This window comes from Sus scrofa, chromosome 7 (genome assembly GCF_000003025.6).
Source record: "Sus scrofa isolate TJ Tabasco breed Duroc chromosome 7, Sscrofa11.1, whole genome shotgun sequence".
Taxonomy (NCBI): domain Eukaryota; kingdom Metazoa; phylum Chordata; class Mammalia; order Artiodactyla; family Suidae; genus Sus; species Sus scrofa.
Window position 1 is genome coordinate 49,996,542 of NC_010449.5, and position 22,603 is coordinate 50,019,144.

Consider the following 22,603-nt stretch of genomic DNA (forward strand, 5'->3'; position numbering starts at 1 on the left):
TCAGAGGAGAATTTCTAGCTTTTTATTACAATGGTGAGTGTGTGAACATTCAGAGACCACACAATTGGAAACTCAGGTGAACCTGTTGAATAGTTTCTGGAATAAGACAGCTGTCAGATTGCCTCTTATGAAATAAATCTGCACAAGTCATAACTCGCTTGTAGATAAGCCATAACCAATGAGAAAAAAATATTTTACAAATGGTTCCATTGAAAGCAGTAACAAAAGTGCTGAGGAATCAATGCTATTAGAGTTACTTAAAGCCCATATGAACAAGAAGAAAAAATTGGTTTGAAGGTCTGAAAAGAAAATGTAAATCTAGAATAAAATATAAAATAAAATATAAAAACAAAACGACAATTAAAAAGTGTTCCTGGGAGTTCCCGTCGTGGCGCAGTGGTTAACAAATCCGACTAGGAACCATGAGGTTGCGGGTTCGGTCCCTGCCCTTGCTCAGTGGGTTAATGATCCGGCGTTGCCGTGAGCTGTGGTGTAGGTTGCAGACGCGGCTCGGATCCCCCGTTGCTGTGGCTCTGGCGTAGGCCGGTGGCTACAGCTCCGATTCGACCCCTAGCCTGGGAACCTCCATATGCCGCGGGAGCGGCCCAAGAAATAGCAACAACAACAACAAAAGACAAAAAAAAAAAAAAAAAAAAAAGTGTTCCTGGATGGGAAGACATTCTCCCCAAATTCACCTGTATACCTAAGGCAATCTCAATAAAAATTAAAATCGGCTATTTTCAAAGCTGAGAAAATTATAAAGTTAATCAGAACTGCTGGTTAACAAAAAGAGCCATAAATTTCAATTTTTATTCTTCAACAGAGAAACCTTTATTTTTCTGGTTATAATTTTGATACATGATTGTCATCAACAGAAATCAGGAACAGGAAGCTATTAAATAGAAAGGAAAAACTTGCAGTAAATTCCATCCCCAAGCACCTTACTATACTTTCAAAAAAAAATTACCAACAATTTCATGTTTATTCATACAAGTATATTTTTATAACCCAAATAGTCAATATGATTACTTTATGGTATTTCTTAGATTTACAATATACTGTGGACCTCTTTCCATACCCATATTTTGATCCTTGATATTGGTTACATAATGTTCCATTGTGTAAATATATCATAATATATTTAATCAAAACTCCTCTTGGTGTACATTTAGGTGGTTTCTACTATTTTACCTTTTTTTTTTTCTTTTTAAAGGGCTGCACCTGCAGCATATGGAGGTTCCCAGGCTAGGGGCTGGATCAGAGCTACAGTTGCTGGCCTACACCACAGCCACAGCAACGCAGGATCCGAGCCACGTCTGCCATCTACACCACAGCTCACAGCAATGCCGGATCTTTAACCCACTGAGCGAGGCCAGGAATCGAACCCACAACCTCATGGGTCCTAGTGGGATTTGTTTCTGCTGCGCCTCAATGGGAACTCCCTACTTTACATTTTTTTGAGTAATCCTTTGCTTTCTTTTTTAGTTCATGTTATGTGTCAGGCGGGAAGCTGAGTCCCTTTCAGGATTATCTTCTTTTGTTCTCAGAGTGGTGAGCATTGCTCACCATTTTGTAGGTGATCACCTAAAGTCATAAAGGAGTTCAGTGCTTTGCTTGAAGTTGCATAGGTAATGGAAGGATGTGGCATACAAACTAAGGCCACCTCCAGGACAGCTGTACACCTGCTTGTCACTGCTCCCAATCCCAAACATCCTAGTGGATGGCTCTGGGCAGCTGACTGCCTGTTTCCCGTCAACAACATTTATTGAGTATCTGCATATGTGAAGCCTTCTTCCAGGCGTTGGGATTTAACGGGGAATTACCCTTGGCCAGTCCTTCCAGAACAGAGGTGAGTGGATGTGCCTTTCTTGGATTTCTCTAGGTTCTTCTTGAGGTTAATTGCATTTTCAGCCTTTACCATCTTGGAGGGAGTACATGCCTAGGGGAATAGCCCTGTCTATCTTCATCCTTCATCTCGGCGGCCTGGGTCTTTGCGGGGGGAGGGTGCATCCTGGTGACCCCACTTGTGCCTGTGTGTTGATGAATTCGACCGCCTTCCAGGATGCCGAAAGTTCAGTGGCCCATGTGAGGAGCCCTCTCAGGATTTCCCCATGCCTTTAGGATTTTCCCAAAGAAGCAGATTCCAGAATATTTTTCCAATGGCTTCAACGTGTTATCTGCTCGACATTGCTCTGATGTCAGTCAGTTATCTGGATCCTTCATTCTGTGGTCCTGGATGGGATGTCTTCCCTGTTGTATTAGTCAGGGCTCTGCGGAGAAGCAGACCAATAGGAGATAGATAGATAGATGGATAGATAGATAGATAGATGGATAGATAGATAGATAGATAGATAGGTAGATAGATAGATGATAGACAGACAGACAGACAGGTAGATAGTTAGATAGATACAAAGATGGAGATTTGTAATGAGGAATTGGCTCATGTGAACGTGGAGGCTGAGAAGTCCTAAGATCTGCTGTCTGCAATTCAGACGCCCAGGGAAGCCAGTGGTACAGTTTAGCCCAAACCCAAAGGCCTGAGAACCCCGAGAGCCAGTGGTGTGAGTCCTGGCCCAAGGCTGAAGGCCCAACAACCAGGAGCACCGAAGTCCAAGGGCAGGAAAAGCTGGCTGCCCAGCTCCAGCAGAGAGAGTGATTTTGCCCTTCCTGTGCCTTTTTCTTCCATTCAGGCCCTCAAGGGATTGGATGATGCCCGCCCACGTGGATGAGGGCAGCTCTTCTTCCCTCAATCTACCGATTTGATGCTGATCTCGTCTTCTAGAGACTCCCTCACAGACACACTCAGAAATAATGTTTCACCAGCTCTCCAGGCATCCCTTAGCCCAGTCGAGTTGACACATCAAATTAATCATCACACTGGGCATCATTCCATCTCACACTGGTGCGAGAAAGGTCATTTGAGGGCAAAGGGACCTTGGAGATGTTCGTACACTGTTTAGTCATTCATTCACTGGATGTGCAGGTGTCCCACCTCTGTGCCAAGCCCCAGCAGAGCTCTGGGGACATCAAAATAGTGAGATGTGGTCTCCCCTCCAGGAGGTAACGGTGCAGAGGTCGAAAGACCAAGGGTCTAACACTGGCTTCGACACAACCTACTCCAGTTAGGAAAGAGGCCGTGAGGTCCTGGGCCATTCGTCTGTCCTGTGGCCAGAGTATATAGACCCACCCCCCACCAGTCCTAGCTGCAGGTCCCCTGGAGTCCTATTAAAGATGTTCCTTTAGGAAGAAAAGGAGTCATAAATTCCCTCCCTTCTTTTCTTATCTCTGAGTCACTCTTCAGCTCAAGACAAAAAAAAAAAAAAAAAAAATACCCCCTGAGCCGGAGTGACCAAACTATAAAAATTGCCTTGGATATAGAACACTATCAGAGAATTCCAAAATTTGAAACACATATGGAGTTCCTCTTTCTCCATCTGGTTATTTACCCTGAGTTCTCTGGTGAATTAAGTGTATTTCAACCAGATGGCAATACCATTGCCTTTCCTCCAGTGGGTTAGATTTGTCCAGTGTAGAGACAGGCACCTAATAGCTTTTCTCAGCAAGCACTGAGAATGGGCACATGAAAAGGAGGGAAGGAAAGAAAGAAGGAAAAAAGGAAGGACTTGCTCCCAGCACCCAGTCAGGAAGTTTTTCAAGCCCCTTTAGAGGAGGAACCGCCCATTTCTTTGCGCCTCAGCTTCGTGCTTTCAGCTCTGCATTTTCTATACAGATGACAGCTCAGCCAAGGTGGGTCAAAGTGAGTGAAGGGGAGACCCCTTCCAGAATGTTCTATGGAAGCAAATACCATCATGGTTTGGAAAGAGAGGACTCCAGGGAGCAAGAGAGCCACTTCCTAGGGTGAAGCGGATCCTCTGGATTTTTCTGCTGGCAAGTGGAAGCAGCTGGTCGACTTAGCCCTATTGGAAACCTTAACTGTGCTTCCCTGAGAAGCCTCTGGAAGAGCCCCGCAAGACAGTCTGGTGGAGGACCCACTGGGGGCAGAGCAGATCTGACAAGAGTTTGGCAAATGCTTGTGGGGCCCTGGGGGCAAAATCAGAGAAAGCTCATTAGTTCTGACCTTTTGAAGATGGCTGGAATTGAGGAACGGCCGGGCTCGCCCCCAAGCTCTGCTGACATTTGTATCCATTAGGGAGCAAGAGCTGGTTCCAATGTCCTGAGCACAATTACCAAAGCTAAGCTGAACCATGTGATCACGGCGCTATGTTTTCAATTATTGTCTCTCTCTCTCTCCATGCCAGGCCTAGAGGGAACGGCTGTCTCCCACTGATGTCCAATCCTGGCTTCTCTATAGGCCTTTTGCAGCCACCCCCGCCTTTTTTTTTTTTTTTTTTTACATTTTCCATAACGACAAGGCTCATTTTGAAAACCATCTTTGCTCTGGACAAAGGGTTAATCCCTTGTCCCTGGTGCATGGCTGGCCTCTTATCCCCTGGCTCCTGCCATCCCATGCCAGGGCCAAGACTGCAGAAGTCACAGTTCTCTCTGTAAAAGCTTATTTTTAAAGATGGACGATACTCATCAGACACGCCTTCAGTGGTCCCCTGGTATTCAATCCCTCTGCTGTCCTAAATTCTGCATGCAGCCAACTTTTCCATCACAGAGGGAAGCACACAGCCTTGTACCTGGTCCCAAAGGTCCCTAGATGCTTGCGTCCTGGGAAATGCCCAGTGAGCTCGCTGGCCTTTGCTGGGACAGCTCTTATGGGTTAGGGTAGAAGATGGAGGGAAAAGGGGATTGGTTTGCAGTCTAAGAGCCCATGCAGATGGTGGCAATGTTTGGTGAAAAAAAGAAGGCAAGAGGCCTTTATACCAGAGCCAGGGACTGAAGGGGAGAAGAGTTTGGGCCTTGACTAGGGATGGCTGGCTTCTCTCCTTGGCTCAGGATGGGGAGCAAAAGACAGTCTCAGAAAAAAGCCTCCTGGCCCTTGAATGTGACTGTTTTCCATAACTTGTGCCAGTGGCATCAGAGAGAAGAACAAACTATGTCAGGGGGATTATTTTAAGCAAAAAAGAGGAAGTGTTATCAGCTTGTCTAAGTGAATAGAGCGACTTCAGGCGTGGCTGAATCTAGGTGCTCCTGTTGTATCAATTAGGCTCATCCTTCACTTTCTCTCTGTCTGCCTTCCTTCCTCTCTCTTTCCTTCCTCCGTGAATTCTGTACCTTCTGTGTTGGCTTCACTCTCAGGCAGCCTTTTCCATGTGGTGGCATGAGCAACTCCATTTATATTCTCCCTGAATAGTAGCAGCACAATCAGAAGGATTTTAAACTTGATCTTTCAATATTTCAAATGCCTAATGGATCAGTGATGACTGTGAGACACACACACACACATACACACACACACTCTTCTCCATGAATCCCATGAACTGTGGGGAGTTCCAGTGAAGCTGAACAAAATGCAAAGAGGCTTGGATAAATTAATCCTTACAGTGATGCTGGTGTTGAGAGCCACTAGTTCTGGGAAGTTGAATGGACAGAATGCAAATGAACTCCTGGGTTGGGGGCTGGTAGCACGAAGGAGAGCATTTACAATTTGGATTTGAAAGGTGCCACCCGGAAGTAAAAGTGAATCATGGGGAAAAAAGAACTACTCTAAAAGCTTGAATTCTCCCCATTCTTTTTTTTTTCTTTTTCTTAATGATTTTTTATTTTTTCTATTATAGTTGATTTACAAGAATTCTCCCCATTCTATAGCCAATAGATCTGAGCATTGACATTCAGGTGTCGAGCCTCTAGAAATGAAGCAGGTTTTCCAGCAAGCAGACCATGCCCTCTAGACTTGGGTTCATGACCCGTGCATGTAAAATGCAGAACTGATAAAACAGAGTTTCAGTGATTTGGGGGAAGGAAGTGGACTCTGTGACCTGTGGTTCACAGAGGAAGTGAGCTTGAAGACAGAAAGTACAGAGTATAAAACCTGTTCACGAAGATAGGAACGGCTGGATAATGTTCCATTGTCAATATTGTGCCTATTGATAAGAGCACTGGGTTGTACACTTAAAAACCTGTTAAGATGGTAGATTTCATCTTAAGTATTCTTATCATAATAAAAAGAAAAAGTTCATGAAGGGACTAAAGAGAGGTAGTTAGCAAGAGGAGGATATAGACTCAAGACATAGGTTTTAAAAAACGAACAAGTATGTTTTTGTGCTAATGATCAAACCCAGAACAAAGGGGAGAGGTTGAGAGGGTAAAGAGATGATAATCAGTGGCAGTGTGGAGCCATGGGAAAGATGCAGGCTCTAGGGTCAGACTGCCTCGTGGGATTCCTGCTTTCACCGAGTTCTAGCTGTGTGATCTTGGGAAAGTTACCTAACCTCTCTGTGCCTCAGTTATCCTTTTTTTTTTTTTTTTTTTTTTTTTTTTTTTTTTTTTTTTGGTAAAATGAGGATATTGAGGGAACGTCCAGTAGATTTTGTGAACACCTAATGGTAAAGCAATTAGAACAGTTCTTCATAAGCACTCAATAAGTGTTAGCTATTATTATTTTTATTGTTGCTAAACCTGAATGAGGAGCAGGATTCAGAGAACAGATGGGTGGATTGGCCTTAGTAGGAGGATCTATGTTTCACTACAAAGAGTATGTTTAGGTCTGTATGGATGGCAAATGGATTTGCAAATTTCTTTTTCTTTTTTTTTTTTTTTTTTTTGTCTTTTTGCCTTTTCTAGAGCTGCTCCCACGGCATATGGAGGTTCCCAGGCTAGGGGTCTAATCGGAGCTGTAGCCGCCGGCCTATACCACAGTCACAGCAACTCCAGATCCAAGCCGTGTCTGCGACCTACACCACAGCTCGTGGCAACGCTGGATCCTTAATTCACTGAGCAAAGCCAGGGATTGAACCCGCAACCTCGTGGTTCCTAGGCAGATTCATTAACCACTGAGCCACGACGGGAACTCCCTGGATTTGCAAATTTGATGGTGAAAAGCTGGGAGGATTGCTGTCTGCTAGCTTGTATGTGTCTATGTTTCTGTGAAGGTGACATTACTAGAGGTAAATCTAGTTTTGAAGAAAGTGAAGTCTTGAAATTGTTGTGATGGAGAAAGGATCATCAAGCTAACCATGGAAACACAGTACAATTGTTGGCCAGAGCTGGGGGCCCAGTTGGTGGCGGTGAATGTTTCCTGGTACCAAGCTGCTCAGGAATGGGAGTGTCCCCTGCAGGGCTCAGAAACCTGCAGGCAGGCATGGAACTCAGTAGAAGATTGGATTCATCTGTGCTTGGGGCTTTGCTATTATTTGAGATGGAAGGACACAGAGTATAGGATGTTGGGATGTTGCCAAGAGGGTGCTTGGTGAAATGGACCAACATTGAATTTGTTGGTTGGTTTGTTTATTTTTCCTTTTTAATAGCCAAACCTGTGGCACACGGAAATTCCCAAGCAAGGGGTCCAATTGGAGCCATAGCTGCCAGCCTACACCACAGCCACAGCAAGGCCGGATCCGAGCTGCATCTGCCACCTACTTTCCACCTTGCAGCAATGCTGGATCCTTAACCCACTGAGTGAGGCCAGGGATCGAAGCCGTATCCTCATGCAGACAACATTGGGTTCTTAACCTGCTGGGCCACAATGGGAACTCCTTGAGTGCATTTACACGAAAGCATTAAGAAGAGTGCCATATATATTGTAGGCTCTCAAACAGTTATTCTTTCATTCATTTAATTTTTTTTAAATTTTAATTTAATTTTTTTTTTTTTTTTTTTTTTTTTTTTTTGCTTTTTAAGGCCACACCTTCAAAATATGGAAGTTCCCAGGCTACCGGTTGAATTGTAGCTGCAGCTGCCAGCCTATACCATAGTCACAGCAATGCCAGATCCATGCCTAATATGCAACCTAAACCACAGCTCATGGCAATGCTGGATCCTTAACCCACTAAACAAGGCCAGGGGTTGAACCCAAATCCTCATGGATACTAGTCAGGTTCATTACCACTGAGCCATGACGGGAATTCCCATTCATTCATTTTAATTCATTGCTATTGGTTGCCATAAATGGTTGGTGAATACATCGATAAAATGCAGAGGCTGGAGTTCCTGCTGTGGCACAACAGGATTGGCAGTTCCTCTGGAGCACTGGGATGCAGGTTCAATCCCCAGCCTAGCATAATGGGTTAAGGCTGCTCCAGCATTGCCGGAGCTTCGGTGTAGGTCGCAACTGTGGCTCTGATCTAATCCCTCTCCTGGGAACTCCACATGCTGCGAGGTGGCCAAAAAATTTAAAACATTTTAAAATTAAAAAAAAAACACTTTATAAAAAAATGCAAAGGCTAATGCGGAAAATGATAAAATGGTGCAACTGAGTATTGAAAAACACTGTCTTCTTTTAAGAAGTTCTCTTTGGGGGAGGATTACATAATGTGAAAGGGCTTGTGCTTGATAAGATGTTGGAAGGCCTCTGCTTTTCCTTATTCGCTACTAGTTGTGCACAAACAGCAATACGCATGGGCCAAGGGCATCCCACAGCTTGTTATCCTGGCAGCAGACTGTGTTTTGTGGCTTGGGCCTGTGTCAGAACATCTTTGGATGTTGCACCAGGGCCCCCATCGCCACCTGCCTCCTGGAGAGACGGAATCCACGCAGGCGCCTCTTGGTGAAGCTCAGCTGGGCTGGGCTGACAGCGATGCCATTGACCTGATGGGAGAAGGCAGACTTTGATCCACCAGCCTGGGAGGGTTTGCTCCCGTGGGACTAGGTGACGGGGCAGGAGACCCTAAGCCTGGCCATGATACTGGCCAGAGGCGCTCTGGTCCCAGGGAAGGGCACCCAGGTTTGCCAGGTGCCTGCTGTATGCTGAGCACTTCGGCGTGCATCATCCATGCGTCTCCCTCTTTTACACTCACAGGTATCCTGGCGGATCAGCATTAGGTGAGATTCCCAACCTCCCTAGTTCATAGACTTTTGTTCTGTGACTTGAGGGCATAGAAAATCAGTAGTCATCAGGTTGGGCTCCATGAATTCTCGGGGTTCCTGGGAGGTGGTATAGGAGTCACCAGGGGGAGGAAGAAGGGACTGGCAGGTGCGGTGTAGTCTTCCTCTTCGCCCTGGTCGGCTCTGTAGTCTGGAGGTCCCTGCACACTTTGGTCTGTGTTTAAAAATCTCTGAGATCTTGGAAATTCCCATTGTGGCTCAGCAGTAATGAGCCCAACTAGTCTCCGTGAGGACGCAGGTTTGATCCCTGGCCTCGCTCAGTGGGTTAAGGATCCGGCATTGCCATGAGCTGTGGTATAGGTCGCAGATGCATCTTAGATCTGGCTGTGGCTGTGGTGTAGGCCAGTAGCTGTAGCTCTGATTCAACCCCTAGCCCGGAACCTCCATATGCAGTGGGTATGGCCCTAAAACAAAACAAAACAAAACAAAACAAAACAAAACTGTGATCTTTAACTCTGATTAAAGTGTGAGTCTGATCACTGGCTCTTCTTCGAATGCTCTTTGTGGCTTTGAGTTTCCTTCTCTGTGCCTCTGTGTCCCTGTCTGTCGAAGGGTTTGGCTAGGAGATGCCCTGGCCTCCAGGAGCCTGGGAGCGGAGGGCATGGTCAACACGTGGGCTCACCGAACCTCATGTGTCTGGCACCCCGAAAGGGCCAGTGATCCTGAATGAGGATCTTGCTGTCTCTTCTTCACTGGCACCACACCAGGCACTCATGGCCCAGCTCCTGGATGCTTGTCTCGCTCCCCTCATCAGCTGCAAGTCACGTTGCTTCTTCCCATTTTCTTTTTCCTCTAGGCACCCATGAAGTGGTAGCTAAGCCCAGTCCAGTGGCCACCCGTCAGCCAAGGGCCAGGGATCAGGAAAGGAAGAAGGGCAGCTTTACTTCCTCTCTGAGGATGGAGCCACACAGCCGTTCTGGAAAGAGCCGAAAATCCACCAAATTCCGGTCCATCTCCCGGTCCCTCATCCTCTGTCATGCGAAGACCAGTGACGAGGGCTCAAGCCCCGATGAGAGATATCCGGATCCTTTTGAGATTGCCCTAGGCCAGGGCAAGGACAGAATTTTCCACTCATCCATGCAGCTGGCAGACACGTCGGAAGCCGGGCCCGGCAGCACTCCTGACCTCATGCTGGCCTCCGAGGCCGCTCATCTCCAGACAGCTGGGAGCGACCGAGGCAAGACCTACAGGAGGCTGTTTTTCATGAAGGTGCGCCCAGGATTTGTGGGGCTGGAGGAGTCTGTGGTTGGCCTCTGGTGCTGTGAATGAAAGTCTTCAAACCCTTTCATTCCAAAGTCGGAAAGGCGCAGGATCTCTATTCGGAACAAGAGCAGGGAGGAAGCTGAGGCAGGGCCTGCTGGAAAGGTAACAATGAGCATGGCAGTGAATCAGGCTCAGTTGACCTTCCTGCTTGTGAGATGCATTGAGATACGGTGGCAGCCCTAGGTAAACTGAGCCTTGATCCCTGCTGGAAAAATGCCAAGTGCAATAGTCAGTACACTCAGACGAGCTCATCTCCAGACAGATAATATCCAGTGGACCACAGGCAGCTCCAGTCACACCCAGTTGACAACCCGATAGAAGCTACTTATGGGGCCCGGAGGGAGAAGGAGCCCATCTTTCTGTTGAGCAGGATAAGGAGTCAGGCTGAGTGAGTTTGCAGCTGGATGCTGACCATGGACGTCCTCCACAGGGTCCCTGCCGGTTCCAGCACAGGTATGAGTGCTGACGGAGGCAAGGGGAAGAGGGAAAATTGAATAGGGTTTGGAGACCTGCCAGGATTCAGATTGTTTTCTCTTCTGTTAGACCATATTTGCATTTTTTGTCATCACAGCGAGGTGGAAATTGCAGAGTACCATGTGATAGAGGCTGATTAAAGGATTTGAGTCTCGAATTATTCTAAGGACTGGGCCTTCAGCCTTCCATCAAAGGTGGAACTTCTCAAGGGTCCAAACAGCCCCAAACCTTGGAGCCGGTGAGGCCACTCAGTGATGGGCCAGCCCCAAGGGGTTTTTCCTACATCTTACCACTGCTGAAGTCCCCCTGGGCACAGTCACATGACTGCCAATAGCAAGTAGGGAAGGCATTCCAGTATCTTTGGAGGGGATCCAGTTTTTTTGCACCACTTGCCTCTTTGAAGAGGAAAATCATTGCTTAACACGTGTATAATAAACAACATTGTGAAACATTATGTAACAGTTTAGCCGGTCCAGCCTAATAATCTCCAGACACAAGCAACTGAGCTGCCTCAAGGGTCCCACCCAGCCCAGGCGGCTCCGTCACCAGAAAGTGGCTTCTGTTGATATGACCTGTGCTTCCCTGATAGGGTAGAAGGAGGGACCAGAAGCCCAGTGGGCTTGGGGGTGCCTGCCGAGGCTCTGGGGTTGCTATGAATGATGTGATAGCCATAGCACATCATCGATCAGGTTTATTAATAACAATACCAATTTCTCCAAGTTCGAGCTCAAGTCAAAGAAATTTAAAAATCGTTTGAGATTCCAGCCGATTCCTCGAAGGAACTTTTCTCTTGCTTCTGTTTAACTGTGTATTTCCTGAGCACTTGTTATGCGCCAGGCCCTGTAAGAATCCAGCCTCTGCCTTCAAGGAACTTGTCTAGAGTGGATTAAAAAATGACACTCCACATGGGCTGTAGGAGGCTCAGAAGGAAGCGGCATGTCTCTGGGGGTGGGTCTCAGGAAATTCGGTTGATGTCAGGCACGGTTCTAGGGAGTGAGCCAGGCTCAGTCCCTGCTGGGGCAGCTTGTATTCTGGTTGGTGGATATAGATGTCAATGACTTAGTATATGATGTAATATTAGTGAAGGGCTCTGAAGAAATATGAAGCAGGATAAAGGGGTAGAGAGTGATGAGGAGGGGTCACGGCCCTTTTTGAAAAGGCTTCTCTAAGGAAGTGATGCTTGAGCCAGGACCTGAATGCATGAAACAGAGGAGGGAGTCCTCTGAACATCTGAGGGAAGAGCATTTCAGAGGGATGGGAACAGCATGTGCAAAGACACAAAGAGAAGAGTCTGCTTGTAGAGCAGGGATGACAAGAGTGTGCACGGGGTATTCACGGAAGGGGGGAGTGGTGGAGCTGGAGTTGGGTGGTAGCCAGGTGCCAACATGGAGTCTTATTCTAAGAAGGAGGGCAAAACTCTGGGATACTGAGCAGGGGAGTGATATGATCCTTTTCAGGAGGACTCTGGCTGCTGGGCTGAGAATGGCATGTAGGGAGGCCAGTTAGCAGAGCTATGACAACAACCCAGGCTGAAACGGGGGACTGAGAGGGTGGTGCTGCAGGCACGGAGAATGGCCAGGGTAGGCATTTATTTCCAAGCCAAAGCCAACAGGATTTATCTTTGGAAGGATGGAGGGCGTGGGAGGATGTGAGGTGGCGAGTTGAACTGCAGGTTTTGACCTGACCGACAAAAGCGATGACGGGGGGAAAAGCGATGATGGCGTGTTCTAAGATGGGAAATACTCGGGACTGCAAAAAGGATCAGGAAAAGGGGAGATGTCCGAAGACCCCGGGGTTGGACAAAGCAGGGGTGGGTGGGAGGGAATCCTGGGTGGAGGAGCTGGCAAAGACGTGGAGCTGAGGAGGCACCACGTGCCTATGTGTGGGCCACCGTGCACAGCAGAGCGGGTCTGCAGCTGTGTTCTAGGCACCTGTCCAGTGGCAAGAGCCTGGGGACCTGGGAAGCTATAGATGAATGTGCCCAAGGGAGGAAACTGGCAAGGGGTCAAAGTCAGGCTTCACCTTTTTCACATAGTATGGCACAGGGGCTGGAGGTGCACGTTCATTTGTCTAACTGCTTGACTCCAGCTTTCCCATCTAGTAGCTGTGTGATCCTGGACAAGCCACTTTACCTTTCCATGCCTCCATTTGCTCATCTATGAAATGGAGAATGTTAATAACAATATGAGTTTTATGGGGATAAAGTGTTAAGTATTTACAAAAGAAAATCCACCTGAAACACTGCAGTGCACATTGTTATTACTGAATTATTATGCTTATTTCTGTTTTAGGATGGGGATACTGAGTAATTAAGGAGTTAATGAATTCAATAGCGTATGTGAGGTGCCTTCAGTAACGTGCCAGGCAGTGGGCAAGACTTGTCGCTTTGCGGTGCTCACAGGCTAATGACAGAGGCAAGGACCAAACAGATCATGCCAGGGCGTGTTTCAGGGCGTGGCTGCAGATCCCTCACTTGCAGCTCTATTTGGGGAAGGGCATCCTGGAGGAGGTGAAAGAGGATCTCCAAATAGACGCCTCCAGATGATGCAGTGCAAATGGCAGAGGTGAAGGGGGACCCAGAGGCTGGAAAAAGGTTAATTTGCTGAGGGTGGGGGAGGGGTGGTGTGCATTCGAGTCAAGTCTAAGGCAGGGATGAACTGGGAGACCAAGAAGGGTATTGGCCAGCTCAGATCTTTTTTTTTCTTTTTTCTTTTTTTTAAACTGTTTTTGAAAGTTATTTATTTATTTTTTTAATTGTTATTTCCCCAATATAATTTTCTTGTCTACTGTACAGCATGTTTTTTTTTGTTTTTCTTTTTAAGGAGAACAGGTGATCTGTAACCATCCATTAGTGGGTTCTAAGCAAGGGTGGGTTTTAGTTGTCTGAGTGGGTCCTGAATCCAAAGTGCCAGGGCAGAATTGGTGACAGCTGGTCCCAGTATCCTTTTCTAGAGGAGCCTCCGTGCGCTCAGCAACACCCCCTCCCTCTCCTTCTCTCGGCGGCACTGTGGTCCCGCCCTGGCTCCTGCCCTGCCTTGCACCCAGGCATGACTCAGTTGGCCCAGATGGAGTCTTCAGCTTCCAGCAATGCCATGGTTACACTGATTTCAAAACAACATCTGGAAGGAGGCCCCGTGACCTCAGCCTCTTCTCTAGAAACGCCTCATACGAAAATTAAAAAAGAGGAAGTTAGATAAACAGCCAACTGAAAGAAAAGCCTTATTGGATGTGTTGTGTTTGGCACAACCAGGACTAAGTCAGTCACCACTCAGGGATGTGCCAGCGCTGAGCAGGGATGGACAGGATCTGGAGCAGGCATTTAACTCTGTACTGTGCCAAAGGGACCCCTGGGGCTTCTTCCTCAGTTGGGGCGGGGGGAGCTTCCAGATCCCTGGGGGTGAGTTCAAGTGGGAGAATGTTAAAAGCAGGGTTCCCCAACCTAACCCACAAAAATGCAATTTGTCAGGCCTAGACCTTTCAAAGGAGGGAAGGCACAGACTCCTTGGCTGGAGTATTTCCAAATGGAAAGAGTATTTTAAAGTGCCCTTTAAGTAGGATGTTGAGACCAAAGGGAAGGGAGCCCAATCAAGTGGGAGCGAAGCTTATCCAAACCGCTATCTCTCTCCTCTCCTCCTCTCCTTCATCCCTTTCCTTCTGTTTCTCAAACTCTGGCAAAGCCTCCGCTAGGAGCTATCCGCTGGGGATGGAGAAACACCTTTGATTCCATCGCTTTCCTCAAGGAGGGTGCCTTCTACAGAAGGGGACAGGTGCGAGTGTAATTAATCCAGTCCCTCATCCTCTCCCCGGAGTTATGGCTTCGCTTGTTCTGTTTTCTCATGCAAAGAGCCTCGTGTTGAAGGATGAGTAGTTGGGGAATTAGATCCTCAAAGGAGCCTTGGAGATTACCTTTCATTTCCCCAGAGTGTTCTACAGGCCTAGGATTTATGTCCTTCACTATGGAACCTCCCTAGAAGTGAAAGGATCCAGCTCAAGCCCTGGGACATCTAAGCAACCTCAAAACAAGAGAATGGCTTCGGTCAAGCAGAAGTCCCTCCTGCCTACCCCTCCAGGAGGCTCAGCACGTGTGGTTGAAGGTAGTACTCTCCTGGAGAGTTAGGAGGGAGCCAGAGCAGAGGGGCGTGCAGGGAGGATTGGAACAAAAAGTCAGAGGGAGACAACAGAGAGGGGAGAAAAAAGAGGCGGTGGGAACGGGAGGGAGACCCTTGCACATCCCCCAAGTCAAGCCTGGCTCTAGATTTACTAGGGAGCCTTTTGAAGAAATTTTTGTCTACCTCAAAGCTGTCAAGATAGTTCCCCATGCTTCTTCGGGAAGCTTTGTTGTTTTGTCTTTCGGATTTGGATCTTTAATTCTCATGAAGTCCATTTTTTTTTACACCTTGTATGATACACATTGAAAGAATTTTTTTCTTATGTGAATAGCCAATTGACCCAGCACTATTCTTTTCCCCCTATGGCGGCACTCATGGCATATGGAAGTTCCTGGGCCAGGGATTGAATCCCAGCTGCAGTAACACCTGATTCTTTGACCCACTGCACTAGATTCCTAACCCTCTGTGCCACAGTGGGAACTCCCTCCCCAGCATTAATTTTTGAACAGCCCGACCTTGCTCCACTGCACGACAATATTATCTTTTTGTGTCAAGAACTATCTGTTTATCTGTCTGTCCGTCTGTCTGTCTGTCTATCTATCTATCTATCTATAGTCTCTCCATTCTGAGCCATTAGTATTTTTTTTTCTTTGCACTAATACCATGCAACTTTAATTATGGTAGTTTTATATTAACTTTTTTGATATCTGGTAATATAAATCCTCTAGCTTTGTTCTACAAACTAGACAATTATTCTGGTGGGATTTTTATTGGAATTGCATGCACTCTATAGATCTATTTAAAAGGAACTGATATCTTTATAGTATTGAATTTTCCAATCTTTTGACATGATATGTTTCTTCAAAGTTTGGCTGCGTTTATTTTTTTTTTATTATTTTTTTTTTGGTTTGTTTTTCAGCATACACAACCCCCCCCTTTTTTTTTTGCTATTTCTGAATAATCATACCTCTATTTCTTCCTTTTAAGTTTTATATATTTCCCCCCTTTATTTTGCTAGCTAGAGCCTATAGTACATTGTAAACTAGGAGTGGTGAAAGTAGGCATCCTTGTCTCATTCCTGATATTAAGGTGGAAGTTTCATTATTTTGCAAATGAATTTGATGTTTGCTGTGGTCTTTAGGTAGATATTCTTTATTGGATTGAAGAAGTCTCCCTCTATGTGCAGTTGGAAAAAAAAGTTATTTTCCCCTTCATGAATTGTTGACTTTTATCAAATGACTTTTTCTGCATTTATTGAGATAATTATATGGATTTCTATGTTTAGGGCTGTACTCGCAGCATGTGGAAGTTCCTAGGCTAGGGATCAGATCAAAGCTTCAGCTGCTGGCCTACACCACAGCCATAGCAATGCCGGAACTGAGCAGCCTCTGTGACCTACACCACAGCTCATGACAACACCAGATCCTTAACCCACTGAGCGGGGCCAGGGATCAAACCCGAGTCCTCATGGGTCCTAGTCAGGTTCGTTACCACTGAGCCACAATGGGAACTCCCTGTCTTATTCTTGTTAATGTGGTGATTTACATTGATTGACTCTTTTGAGTGTTAAAACAATGTTGCCTACCTGGAATAAACTTAGTTATAATATATTATCCCTTTAATATAACCATGGATTTGATATAGTAATATTGTTTGTGATTTTTGCTATTTGTATTTGTGACGGAGATTAACCCCAAATTTTCCTTTCTTGTAATGTTCTTGTCTGATTTTCATATTATGATACCCATCATGAAATGATTTAGGAAATATTTCCTCTTTTCCCTCTTCTGAGTTGTTTGACCAATATTGGTGATAAACTTTTTTTAAATGGTTGAAAGAATTCAGCCATGAGCCATCTTTGTGGAAAAGTTTTAAACTGCTATTGAGGGAGTTTCCGTCGTGGCGCAGTGGTTAACGAATCCAACTAGGAACCATGAGGTTGCGGGTTCGGTCCCTGCCCTTGCTCAGTGGGTTAAGGATCTGGCGTTGCCGTGAGCTGTGGTGTAGGTCGCAGACGCGGCTCGGATCCCGCGTTGCTGTGGCTCTGGCGTAGGCCGGTGGCTACAGCTCCGATTCAACCCCTAGCCTGGGAACCTCCATATGCCGCGGGAGCGGCCCAAGAAATAGCAACAACAACAACAACAACAACAAAAGACAAAAAAAAAAAAAAAAAAAAAAAGATAAACTGCTATTGAATCTATTTAATAGATATAGAAATGTTCGCATTTTTAATTTCTTCCTGCATCAGTTTTGGTAAGATGCATGTTTGTTCTAGGACTTTTTTTTTTCACCTAAATTTCTGAATTTATTAGCATAAAGCTGTTCATAAACTCTTAGCACACTTTAGTTGAAATTTTTGTTGAGATTATTGTAGATTTACATGATGTAAAGAATAATACAGATATGTCTGATATTTTGCTTTTGTTTTTCTGGCTTTTTGGGATGGAAATTTGGATAGTTGATGTCCATTTTTTCCCCTTATTTAAGGCTATAAATTTCCCTCTCAGTTTAGTAGCTTCTGGTTTCCCCTAAAAGTAACATTTGTAAACTTAGGGCATCACAGTCAGCGTATTGACGTTGATACAACCCACTCATCTTACTCAAATTTCCCCAGTTTTGTTTGTACTCGTGTGTATGTGTTTAAATGTGTGTGTGTGTGTGTGCGTGTGTGTTTGTGCTGTAGTGATGTCCATTTTTCAGTCCTGATATTAGTAATTGTCTTCTTTCTCTTTTTTAATTCATCTATCATTCCAAGGATACATCTATTTTATGTCTTCTCAAAACTTTTGATTTTGTCGAATTTCTCTGTCCTATGTTTTCTATTTAGTTAATCCTGACTGTCATGCTTGTTATTCCTTTCTTTTACATTCTCTAGGTCTAATTGGTTGTTTTTATTTTTCTGGATTTGGGGGATGGAAGCTTGGATAATTTTCAGCTTTTTTTCCTTCTAAGTTTAGTTGCTTCATTCACAAATTTTGACATCCTTATATTTTCATTATTTTACATAGGTAGATAGATTAATAGATGTAGATTTTTTTTTCTATTGTGGTTTCTTGTGTGACTCATGGTTTATTTAGAATTGTTTTCTTTTATTTCAGGTAGTTGAGGATTTTCTAATTTTTCTTTCTCCCTCTCTCTCTGTTCCTCGATTGATTATTCTATAGTCAGAGAAGAGAACATATTGTGAATGATGTTAGTCAATGGAATTTGCTGAGACAGAATATATATAATATAGTTATTGTTTAATGCAGTGTCCTCTATGTGTCAATTAGGTCAAGTTCAATAATCTCATTTTCCTGATTTTTTAAAAATCTTTATTGATTCCATTCCTCTTTTAGCTGAAAGAAATGTGTTAAAGTCTCTAATTATGATTGTAGATTTATTTTGCCTTTTTTAATTTTGTCAACTTTTGCTTTATATATTTCAAAGTTATATTTTTATGTGCATACACATGTAGAATTTTAAAAATGTTTTCCTTGTGGATTAACACCTTTATAATTTTGGAATAGTCCTCTTTAGTCTAGCATTGATGTTTGCTGAAAAACTATCCGATATTAGTATACATTAGCCTCCTGTCTTTTTGGTTAGTGTTTGCACTGTCTCTCTTTTTTCCTCTTTTCTTCTTCAGCGCATGTACACATATTTAAGGAATATCTCATGTAAACAGCATGTAATTAGGTTATTTTTCTTCCATCTTATGATCTTTATCTTGCAATAGTGAGTATTGTTACTATTTCCATTTAATGTAATTTCAGATGTGTTTGGGCTATATCTACTCTCTTATTGTTTGATGTCTAGCTGTCCCAAAAGCTCAACATTTCTTTTTTTCATTTCTTCCTGCACTCTATGAGAGTAACACTTTTTTTTTTTTTACACTACTCCATTTCTTCTTCTACTAGCTTGTTAGTTATACATGTCCTACTATTCTTTAACCATTAAAATATATGACTGATGTTCTTGGAGTTCCTGTTGTGGCTCAGCGATGGTGAACCCGACTAGTATGCATGGAGATGCGCGTTCAATCCCTGGCCTCCCTCAGTAGGTTAAGGATCTGGCATTGCCATGAGCTATGGTGTAGGTCACAGACATGGCTCATATCTTGCATTGCTGTGGTTGTGGCATAGGCTGATGGCTACAGCTTTGATTCAACCCCTAGCCTGGGAACTTCCATATGCTGCAGGTGTGGCCCTAAAAAGACTATATATATATATATGCAACTGATGTTCTTAATGTATTAGAGCCTCACAGAAGTGAGTACTCCTATCAGTTCTTAGACAACACTGAGACCTTAGAACACACAATCCCATTTGTACTGGCCCACTTTTTTGGATATTAAGCATCCCAAGTCAACATATATTTAAAACTCAAGACTAGATCACTATTAATTGTTTTGTAGCATCGATATTCATTTACATTAATTCACATTTGATGCATTCCCTCATTCTTCATTCCTTCCTGCATTCCTCTGCCTCTCACTGAGATCGTTTTCCTTCTGCCTGAAGCAGGCCCGCCTCTAAGATGGGCAGACCCTGGCACGAGAGTGTGAATGGAGATCTACATGCCCAATGTCTCAATATTTGAAAGTTATAAATTGAGATGAAACTCTGTTTAAAAATATATGTTCTGTCCTTCTGCTTTAACAAACATACCTACCTAAGAACTTGGATGGACAAGTTCAAAGAAGTTAGATTTCTCAGCGTTCTGCCGTGGAATGTGGTGGCACAGGGGGAAACGTTTCCTGGCTCTTGGTCACTGGCCATGGTCCCCATTTTCTTATTGCTCCCAAGCACTGTCCAGTACCACAAGGGGCTTTACATGGAAGCATGTGGACACCTGCACTTCCCTTAACATCACCCCCACCCCTGCACATTCTGTCAAATAGCCACCCTGGCCTCCCTCCAGCCTAGGGCCGTGCACACCAATGGTGTGATTTGTTCTTGATCAGAAAGACCCAGGGGAGAGAGATGGGGTTGGGGACACAAGGTCCCTTGATGCAATCTGATGCCTCCCACCTTCATGTGTTTCTCAGTTTCTCTCTGGCTAAATATGAGGAGATCACCAAATAGGCCTGAAGCCCAATATTTTATCCACCCTGGAGCTGGCAGTCTTTTTGTGGCACTGGATGAGACTGGGCACAGGCACATAGCAATGACTCTATAAATATTTGTAGACAGAATGGTTGCAAAAATGAATATAATGAGCCCACCCTTAAGGCTGAGAGTGTGTTGACATAGCCTGAGCTTGCATCGGCTTTTTGCCAACACATGGGTTTACCTTGGATATCACTTTGGGCATTCCCACTGGTTGGGGTCTGGAGTCACTGGACACTCAACCTGGGAATAAGACAGCAGCAGATGAGATCAGACATGTGGGAGGTCCTCTCTCTGGGGCTGCCCTCCTAAAAGGATGCAAAACGCTTTGATCGACATGGGAATGGCCTCTGTAGTGGGGAAAATCCTGCTTTTCTTTACAAATTCAAATTGTCGGTTAGGCAGAGTCACCACTCACGCAGAGTGACTCAGGATGTGATGAGGTCAGATCAACCGTCTGAATCTCTGGCGTGTGCTGTTGGGTGGAGAGAGGGCGGTCAGGGCCCTCCATGAGCACAGAAGGAACTTCATTTTGCTGCCTGTGAGCAGCTCAGCCTTGTGGCTTTGAGGCCCGGCCTTCCTTGGCAAGTGGGAAACCCAATCCTTTGGCCGCTTGCCTCTTCCTGCCACAGAAGAGCAGCTTGTGGAGGCTGAGAACAGCCACTGGGAGGGAAGCTTGAGGCTCTAGGACTCCCACGGAGCCAGCCACATCCTTGAGGTGGGGGAAGATGGGGAGGGAGGCCAGCATGGTCCACGTGCAGGAAACCGGAGGGGCGGCCCACAGGTATGATTAAGGACCACTTGCCGCCTCGCCTCCCAGACGCCACGTGATTTCTAGTCATTGTTTCCATGGTCAAAAGACCTTTGGAGCTCTTTGCCTAGAAACTGGTCTTGTGGATCTCATTGGTTCTGAGAGGACACCATTTGGTTAGGGAAAAAGGGCTTGGTGGAAAGAAGCAGGAGAAGAAGGGAAATTGGGAAGAAGTAGTAAACCATCTCTCTTTCCAACTCTATTTCTCAATAGGACCCTTCATATATACATTACAAGCCACTCAAGGATGCTCTCTAGTCTTTGCATACAGTCTGCTGGGTGCCATCTCCAAGCCTCTTCCCCAGACACCCCCTCTGCTTGAATACCTTCCTCTCATTCTCATGAATCTACGCCTTGGGCATTCTCTAAGGCTCAGCTTCAGTGGAATACTGGCCATGAAGCTTTTCTCCCTCCTTCTTGTATTCTTTAGTTTCTACTATCCCTACTTGAAACAGCCTTCTCCCTCTGGATTTTTAGGGCATGCTGTGCTTCCCTATTTTACTACAGTAATTTATCAAGGAAGTACAAATTTATATATGTTCCCACTGAAGAACATAAGAATGAATTCTGAGTACTAGCCATAGGAGAATGTCTGGAAAGATGTTAACAGCTATGTTAAGCTTAAGGTGTTAAGAGATTCCATCACTTGGAGGTATCACAATATATTATCTTAGGATCTTAAAAATCCGGGGGGGTGGGGGGGGCATGCCTGTGGCACGTGGAAATTTCCAGGCTAAGGACTGAACCTGCATCATGGCAGTGACTTGAGCCACTGTAGTGACAGCACCAGATCCTTAACCCACTGAACCACACAAGAACTCCTTATCAAATATTGAGAATATAAAAATGAATTTATACAATTTCATGCACTCTGAAAAATAAAGATGCCCTAAATACCTATCAATTGTGACATTTAGGAAACAAACTTTCCCATGAACTCGGAGGTCCTTTGAGCGTCCTTACCTGATGCCACCTCATTCTCACTCTTCTCAGAGGTAACCACAATGCTTAATCTCCACATATCTTTTTTTTTTAATCCTTTTACCTTTGACCTACCTCTGTCATTATGTTTCAAGTGGATCATTTAAAATTTTTATCAATTCTGTTGATCTCTGTGTTTTGGATATATTTAGATTGTCTACATTGAAAGGAAAATCATGGACCTGGAGAACAGACTTGTGGCTGCCAAGGGGGGAGGGAGAGGGAGTGGGATGGATTGGGAATTGGGGGTTAATAGATGCAAACTATTGCCTTTGGAATGGATGAGCAATGAGATCCTGCTGTGTAACACTGGGAACTATATCTAGTCACTTATGATGGAGCATGATAATGTGAAATGAAAGAATGTATACATGTATGTGTAACTGGGTCATTGCAAAAAAAAATCAATGTATTTGGATCATGTACATTTAAAGTAATAATACGTCAGGACTCAAGACTGCCACTTTATAATTTGTTTTCTGTTTGTTCCCTCTATTTCTTGTTCCTCGACTGCTTTTGCCTTGCCTTCCTGTGGATCACTTGAACATTTCTTAGAGTTCCATTTTGACTTCTCTATAATGTGTTTAGTATATCACTGTCATAATTTTCATCGTGGTGTCTATGCTATCATATTGTATATGTATTACCATGTTGGTACTAACATTTTATTATTTTGAGTGAATTGTGGAAAACCCACTTCATTTAGGCCCCTTTACTCTTATTTCTCAAATATCTTTGTCTTAAATATTTCCTCTACATCCATTGGGTACCATATCAGGTAACTTAACTTTTTCTTCAACCATACATACGATAAAAAAAACTCATGGAGGAAAAAATAATCGCTCTCTTTCTGTTTTTACTCATTCCTTTTTAAAAAATTTTTTGCCTTTTTAGGGCCACACCCATGGCATATGGAGGTTCCCAGG

At 44.7% G+C, this 22,603-nt stretch overlaps 1 protein-coding gene across 3 annotated transcripts in view; it reads left to right on the forward strand.

The window, feature by feature from the left end:
• IL16 (interleukin 16) overlaps positions 1 to 22,603 on the forward strand; it is a 128,410-nt gene that overhangs the window by 22,605 nt on the left and 83,202 nt on the right. For all 3 annotated transcript variants that reach the window (XM_013989017.2, XM_013989018.2, XM_021098275.1), the window contains exon 2: positions 9,746 to 10,158. In XM_013989017.2, the coding sequence (XP_013844471.1) occupies positions 9,746 to 10,158 (413 nt within the window). The remainder of the gene's footprint in view (positions 1 to 9,745; positions 10,159 to 22,603) is intronic.